The sequence below is a fragment of the Curcuma longa genome, chromosome 2 (genome assembly GCF_044706935.1).
Source record: "Curcuma longa cultivar G26 ecotype Majalengka, Jawa Barat chromosome 2, ITB_CL_G26_1.1, whole genome shotgun sequence".
Lineage (NCBI taxonomy): Eukaryota > Viridiplantae > Streptophyta > Magnoliopsida > Zingiberales > Zingiberaceae > Curcuma > Curcuma longa.
This window is the reverse complement of record NC_133862.1, coordinates 14,928,953-14,937,120: the sequence shown is the minus strand read 5'-3', so window position 1 is coordinate 14,937,120 and position 8,168 is coordinate 14,928,953. Positions and strand designations below refer to the sequence as shown.

Sequence of the window (8,168 nt, the reverse complement as noted above, 5' to 3'; positions counted from 1 at the left end):
CATATTTTTAAGATTTTAATTATGTACAATCTTTTATCTTAATTAAGTAGTCATATATTGTAAGATTTAAATATGCATAATTAATCAAAATCTTACCTTAATATCCATATCATATCTTTTATTGATTGCAGAATTATCTTGTCATAATCTTAAGAATTGATTCAATGATGGTAATGAGTCAGTAACCTTTAGGGTCCCTAAATATACACTCCTTCAAGAATAATAACAACATCTATAAAAAAGGTTTGAAGTGTTTATAAAACTCAAAAGCATTAAACAACATTAAGTGGTATTTAAAGTGTTCTTCAAATATCAATGTTTGGAGGTAACAATCGATACTTTTTTCGTATTCAGTTATTATATTTATTTGGTACAAAGCATGATTTAAATTCTAACACCCTCCTCTATCACACCGACATCCTAATCGTTGACATACAACTGAATGGAAGGATGTTTATAACAAACACACCTCACACCGATTAGAAAGACAATAATAAAAGGGAGAAGTTTCGTTGATAGCTTGGGAATTTAGGTGCATAAATAATTATTTTTTTTTATAATTTAGATATTTAGATCTTACCGATCCCAATTAATTTTTGAGGTAGACGATCTTCTTCTTGGTTCGTCCATTGGATAAAATCAAAAGCGCTCAAGGCAATTCGTTAATCGTCGACTTGGCGACCTTGACAGTTGAAAATCCACTATAAAACCTATCTTTATTTCAATTGGATTTCAAACCATGGTATTATGTGAATCCACCAAGTTCCTTACCGCTGCACCATGCGCGGTAAGTAAATAATCATTTTGGACTCACATTATATGATTATAATTGTGAATAATGATTAGTTGATATAGTTTTTAATTATTTTATCTAGATGGTCGAGTTAAAAGTTTTGGACTTATATGTAAAAAGAGAATTGAGAAATGAATAGAAATCAAAAGATGCCCTTATTTTAATATTATTATGGTAAATACGAAATAATTGATACAATTTATTAAATAAATTGATTTAACTTGATAAAAATATTATACATAAAATATTTATATATATATATTTTTACCAATTTAATTAAAAATATTTCAACATATTCAAAATTGTCACACTATTATAAATGATTTTTGGTTATCTGATTTTAATAAGTTATTTATAAAAGTATAAAAAATTATTTTTTAATTAAATCAAACAAAAAAAAAACAATATGACTATTTAAATCTAATTTGTTCCCTGTAAATCACACGAACCCTAGCTCCTAAACCCTCTTCGCTTCTCTGACGGCCTGAATCATGGCGGCGCCGTCAGCGACGCTCCAGCCGGTGGCGAAGAAGGCGGTCGGTGCCCTCGTTCAGTGGCTGAGCTGCCGCGATAAAAAACCTCAACTGATCGAGGACGATGACTTCGTCTACCTGCTGGTTTCTGTACTTCGTTTCCCCTCCGCCGATGTCAACTCCGCCCGGGTAAATCCCAACCTCGTTGCCATCCCCCACTCCATATACCCCGACCACCACCACGTCTCCGTTTGTCTCTTCATCGACGACCGCTCCGCTTCCTCCGCCTCCGCTGCTACCTTCCTCGACCGTGCTCGCTCCCTCTCCCTCCCCGTTGAGGCTGCCATCGGCCTCTCCTCTCTTCGCACCGACTATCGACCGTTTGAAGCCCGCCGTCGCCTCTGCAGTTCACATGACCTCTTCTTCGCCGACCGCAACATCCTACACCTCCTTCCCCGCCTGATCGGGAAGCAGTTCTTTCGCAAGAAGAAGACTCCTATACCTGTTGATCTCTCCCGATCTAACTGGCCCCGGTTACTCCGCAAATGCCTGGACTCCGCCTTCCTTCGCCCGCCTACCAAGGGTACTTCTACCGTCATCAAAGTAGGGCGGGCTTCGATGCCTGAGGATGAGATTGTGGAAAACGTGATAGCTGTCATTGAGGGCTCGATGGAACACATTCCCAAAGGGTGGACAAATATTCGCTCTCTGCATATTAAGGCTTCAGATTCAGTCTCTCTGCCCATTTACCAGGCCGTCCCGCAGATTGGTCTCAAGATCCCCGTGGCATCTTCTGTTGCAGATATTGGCCATGATGACAAACATGAGTCGAGTGAGGTTGTCAATGCTTCGAGTGATGGAAAAAGGGATGATAAATTATCTAGGGGGAAGAAGCAGAATAAGCATAAAAGGACAAGGATCCACGAAGCAGTCTCACATCTTGATGCTGCTGAATCTGTTGAGGACACAAAGGACAATGGCAGTGATAATAACCGGATTGAAGATGAGAACATTGAAGAGGAATCTGAAAAGATTACTACAAAAAAGAGGAAGAAGAAAGAAGGGAAGGAAAAATTAGAAATTGATGGTCAAAAAAAGAAGAAAGGCAAGAAGCTAAGTGAAAAAAATGATGCCCTGAACCAGGAAGCTGCTGGTGTTGGAGAAATTGATGGAACTGGTAGTGCAGATAAAACATTGAAAAAGAAGACGAAGAAGAAGAGGATTGAAAAATTGAAAGAAGGTGATGATGAGGAAGTTAAAAGTGTTGAAATCATAGTGACAAATGAGACAGCTACTCAAGTTGATAGACAAGCGAAGAAACCAAAGAAAAAAACGAAGAATGGTAAGCTGACACACTGATCAACAAGTTTAGCCAAAAGTGATTGCTTTTCATTGGTTTCTGCACTTTAGCGAACAAGTGGCTCAAAATTAGCTAAAATGAGTTTTGTGAGGTTTTGTTCTACCTATCTATTTATATGGATTGATACTTTGGAATATCCAGGTTTTCATTTTGTCACTGATGGAGGATTATATTTGTTATATACTCTGTTTGAATTATCATCTTTTACTCTGTTTAGCTACTAGTCATGTTTCTCATTATCTGTCTTGTTACTCGTCTTTTTCTTTCACTATATTGAGCTTTAATGTATTTTTAATTTGATAATCTTACCTGTAAAACTGAAGAAACGTGCAAAAGTTTGCAACCTTGGATGGAGTATCCACTCTCAATACAATTTCTTTATTTTCAACTGCTTCATCCTAGGTTGTCTTTTCATGGTTAGTATTTATGTAGGTTTTGAGGTAATTCCTTAGAATTAGTTGTAGTTCTAGAACAAAGATAATTTCTTTGCATCTTGAGATTTAACTTGTAGATAACACTTGTAGCAATTCACATTTGACCATCAATACCAATGCAGCAGAGGTTTTGATTGAGTTATTTTTCAGTTAGATTAATGGTTATTAACCTCCATTTATTTTGTTCTAGGAACACATGCTTTATGTTACAGAGACTCTTGGGCACTTGTTTTAGGAGACTCATGTTATTGGCACTTGTTTTTATGTTATGGAGATGGGTTTCAGAACAGTTAAGATCTAGTGGCTATTCAGTTGCAATTTTTACCACTAATTTTTGGGATCGTCTAGTGGGTAATTTCAATTTTTAGCTGTTTTAAACTTTCAATTGCATACAAAAATATTAATGCCTTGTTTCCTCACATGACAAATCCATGGATTGATATATGAATGGGTCGAAGAATTAAAAACTCTCTTCCTAACTTTCCTTGCAAATAATAGTAGAGAAAGGGTGAATAACGAATTAAAGGAGGGATGATATAGGATCTCATCCATCCAAAAGTCTGCAGAAGGATCAAAGGATTTGCTGCTAAATCTTGTCTGCCTTGTTTTTGCCCTTTTGTTCCACATTCAATCCTTGCTTGCAACTCATTCTCACGTCCCAAGTCTGAGACAGAATGCCAAGCACTGTCAATAGTTGCACTTGCTTCCCCACATGAACTGCTGCTCGTATTAAAGTGCCACTAGGAATTTAAGTTAGTGTTGGTGGAGGTGATGAGAAAATAACCATCTTATTGATCCTTCAATTAGTGTTTTTCTTTTCTAATATGAATATGGTGAGAAGTTATGCATAATCTGTGAGTTTTAGTTATTTCTTCATGGCTTCTTCGTTTGTGGAAGTGTTTAGTCCATCAGACCAAATTAACTGGTTCAACATGGATTGACATTTTAACTAGTTCGATAAGAAAATTCAGAAACAGAGGAAGATAAGGATTGGGATATGAAAATACTTCCTTCTGGAGGGGGCATCCTACTGAATTTAGATTATGTAATTCATCAAAGATGAATCAACTTTTTCCATTTAACATGTTTTGTTTTATTGCGAATTTATTATGTTTCTTTATGGAAAATTTTTGATTACATGGTAACTATTCTTCCTAGCTTAAGAAACAATTCTTCAAATCTTTTAGCTTTATTTTAGTAACTTGTAGAACAGATCTTGTACCAACTTCTATGGTGAAAACAAGTAGGTAGGCTCCTCAGTTACAGTGATGAGGAGCTTTGGTAAAGCTGGGAAGATAAACAAGTAGAATAATGAATAAGAGAAAAGTCATTGATTAGTAAATTATCATTTAACTATTTAAGTCTTTCCATCTTCATATTTCTCATGGAAACAATAAAGTTGTCTATATATTTAAATTCATTCCTTTGGTCATGCATCTTTCATTTGATCCTTCACCTTTGAAGTTTTCTTTTTGTCAGAATAAACAAAGTCTGTGTTATTTCGATTGAATTCTTACGTCAATAACAATGATACTTCTTGATCACTGTTCATATTGTGTCATCTGACTCAAGTCAATATGTCATCGTAAAGAAGACATCAAATTTGAGTCTGATATGAGATTTGCTGTATTTAATGTTATGAATCTATATATAACTCAAGCACCCTTGAAGTCCTGTTGAATGGGTGCCTTCCATAGTTGGATTTGAATAAAAAATTTAAATCTGTATTGTGCAAGTGAGAAATTTTGGAGTTTTGGTCCCTGGAAACAGGCTTGAAAATTTGTGCTAATGCTTCTTGAAAGTTATTTTGTGGTAACAAATTGATCTACACTTGCTATTATGTGTTTTAACTTATCAATCCTCTTCTATATTCCTGTTGTTATGTGCTTTTGTTTCTCAAATCAAGAAATTTTTTGTTGAACTGGGTGATTGTTTGTTGATTTATCGTATAAAACTGAGTATTTTTGGCATCTGCATAAATTCCATCAGGTGGTATCTGCATAGCCACTAGTTTCTCTTCCCATCTCAGACGTCATTTGCCATGATCTAACACTTCGGTGATTCCTTCGATGATTTCTTAGTTTTTTTATATTGATTAATGTGTAAATATGCTTACACTATTAAAATTTATGATCTGCTGTAATAATCAACAGTTATGTTTGCATGATTCCAAGTGCACCACATCATCTGATTAGTGCTTTACTGATGATTACATTAGACTATTATCAAGTCTGTTGGTATGGCCTGTATGGGTTCAAAAGGTGATGCAAAATGAATAATGTTCCGGTAGTGCCTCACATATTTGTGTATGATTTGCCATGCTGTGTATTCGAGCCGATTACGAGCTATTTGGATTTCGGTTAAAAAAAATTTTTGATCAAGTTCGTTCGATTAAGTTAACAAGTTGAGTTCAAATTTGATTTCGAGTTTGAAAATATTATCAAGTTGAGCTCCAGTTTAATAGTATTTGATTCGTGAGTTTGCGAACGTGTTCATTAAGAGGTTCGCGAATGTGTTCGTTAGGAAGTTCGCGAACGTGTATGTTAAGAAGCTCGTGAATGTATTTGTTAGGAGGTTGTGTATATATATAAATATTAAACACATAATAATTAGGTCCTTAATTTATTTATATATTTTAAAAAAATAATATTTACTTTAATTTTAGATTAATTTTAAAAAATTATTAATTATTAACTTTAAATTATTCTAATTTTATTTATTATTAATTTTTTTAATTATATATCTTATGTTTAAAAACTTAATCGATTTTTTTTATTGATCTCTCAAAAATATATGTGATATGGGATAGAATAGTGATTATTTTAGAGACAAAAGATTGAAGGAGAATTATGCATAGAACAAGTTCAAGAAATTGAAAAAATAGATAGAAAGTTACGGCGGTGTCGCCTCTAGGATTTTTATCAAAAATATAAATTTTTATTCAATCAACCAAAATGATAATGATAGTAAATAGTTAAACACGCTTATAAATAGACTATAAATTAAAATCCTAATTTGAAAAAGTTAAAAATATCAAAAAAAAAATTAAAAATAGAAAATTATTATAAATAGTAAAAAATAAATTCAGAGTTACGGATGGAACACTAAATGATGTCAGATGGATCCAAAAGTGGGTCGGTATGGATTTTATCCAATACCGAATAAAGGTTTCTGAAAGAACTTCGATTAGTAATCGATCGTGCCTCGTTCTGATATGCGAGTCAAACGTTATGATCCGTTGAAGTTCGATTCCTCATGTGTCACCCCTGCATTAATACATCCTTAAAATCGTTGATGATCTCGTATTCTTTGTTCTCTCATTAGTGTTCTTGCATCTTCTTTCTTTGTCATTCGATGATTTCATGTCTTCTCCCCTCTCGTCGATGATACTTTCAAAGGACTAGGCGTGTCAAAAATGAACTCGATATGAAAAATATCGAGTTAGAGTTGAGTGTTTTAGAATTCGGGTCATATTAGGTTGGACGCAAAATTTGATTTGAATTTTTTTTTTGATTGGGTTTGAGTTGACTTAAATTAAGGGATGGAGCTTGAAACTTGAAAGTTATTTTATGATATTTTGATGATTTTTTTATTTTATATTGATATCATAAATTGTCATCATGCAATATTTATTTTGTGAAAGATTTGAATTTTTTTAATAATTATTTTTTATCATGGAGTAATTAATAGTTTAGATTATTAAAATTTTAAATTTATAAAATATAATTATATGAGGTTTGTTGTTTAAATTAAAATATTATTATTATTTGTTTTGAGTTTTTATTTAATTATTTTATTAAAGAATAAGAGAATAATATCGCATAATAAAAAATCAGATCCGATTGGTCGAGTTATTTTGATTGGTTTGAGTTTGAATTCTAGTTTATAGTATTCAGGTGAGTTCTGGTCCAGATCGGGTTCGAATTGAGATTTTTTATAATATCCTTGCTTCAACCTGTAAGGTGATGGATTGGCTTAATCCACTTGTACGAATTTTAACCGGTTAATTCATCCATGTTTCACCGATCTAATTAAAATAAAAATAGGTTCCCAAACTGACCTACCCAATTGTCTAATCGAATGCCAACTTGCAGAATCGACACGGAAAAGAAAAAAACCCTCATCATGGATTGACTCGCAATCTGTTTAGTAAACAAAAGAAAAAAACCCTTTCTCAAAATCGTAAAAGTAAAATCCTAATCGATTACCATCCGCCTCGCTGCCTCAACACCTTTGTGAATTGCTGACTCCCATCCGCTTCGCTGCCTCAACAACTTTGTGAATCGCCGACTCCCATCTGCTTCGCCGCCTCAACGCCTTCGGGAATCGCCTGCAGAGAACGCCTCCTCGTGAATTGCACAGAGAGAACGGTAGTCTGACAAATGATCGTCCCTGTCTTTGATCTTCAAGCTCAAATCCTACTAATCCGGTAATCCCTGATCTCCAAGCTTGAATCCATCAGGCCTAACAGTCCTTCAACCTTGATCTCCATTCTTTAAGCTCTTGTTTGAGGTGAGAAATTTTGCTTCCTTTCCTAGTTTCCTTCTATTTTATTTGTGGTTTCCATAGCCTTTTGCTTCTTGTCCTCAGCCCATGTCCTGTATAATTTGTGCCTGTGCGTAATTGTCAAGCATGGCAAGACAAACAACCGGGCTTGTTGTTTCTTTCTCTGCTCATGCACACTGCACACACAAACAACACTTAGGATGTGATTTCTGTTTGCTTGATTATCAAACTTGGAATCTCTACAATTAAATTAATATCGACCTTTTCCCTAGTGGCAAGTAAAACTTATTTGTTTGTAGAGTAATTAATTAATTCGAGTCTTAAAGCTTGTTTGCTTGTAGACTGATTAATTGATTCGATGCTTAATACTTGTTTGTTTGTAGACTTTTTTATGTAACTTTTATGCAGGACTTTTGTATTCAATATCAACTTCTCATTTATCAATTAAAGATTCTGCCATAAGTCCTATTTTGGAAGAAATTCAACCTTCAGTAAATAATACCAATGAAATAATTCAAATAAATAATATGTAACAACCCGAGACAAATGAAGAAGAGACTTAAAGTCCATATGCTCCAAAGAAAAGAAAACGGACATCCGAA

At 34.2% G+C, this 8,168-nt stretch overlaps 1 protein-coding gene across 1 annotated transcript; it reads left to right on the top strand.

Moving 5' to 3' along the window:
* Positions 1–1,255: 1,255 nt before the first annotated feature.
* On the top strand, positions 1,256–2,823 carry LOC141821415 (uncharacterized). The gene has a single exon (XM_074708848.1). It carries the CDS (start codon positions 1,285–1,287, stop codon positions 2,623–2,625), a length of 1,341 nt encoding a protein of 446 aa, XP_074564949.1. The 5' UTR covers positions 1,256–1,284; the 3' UTR covers positions 2,626–2,823.
* Positions 2,824–8,168: the final 5,345 nt, after the last annotated feature.

Bases quoted from the DNA above. Each gene is read 5' to 3' on its own strand.
- LOC141821415 (XM_074708848.1), top strand. From the start codon at position 1,285: ATGGCGGCGCCGTCAGCGACGCTCCAGCCGGTGGCGAAGAAGGCGGTC.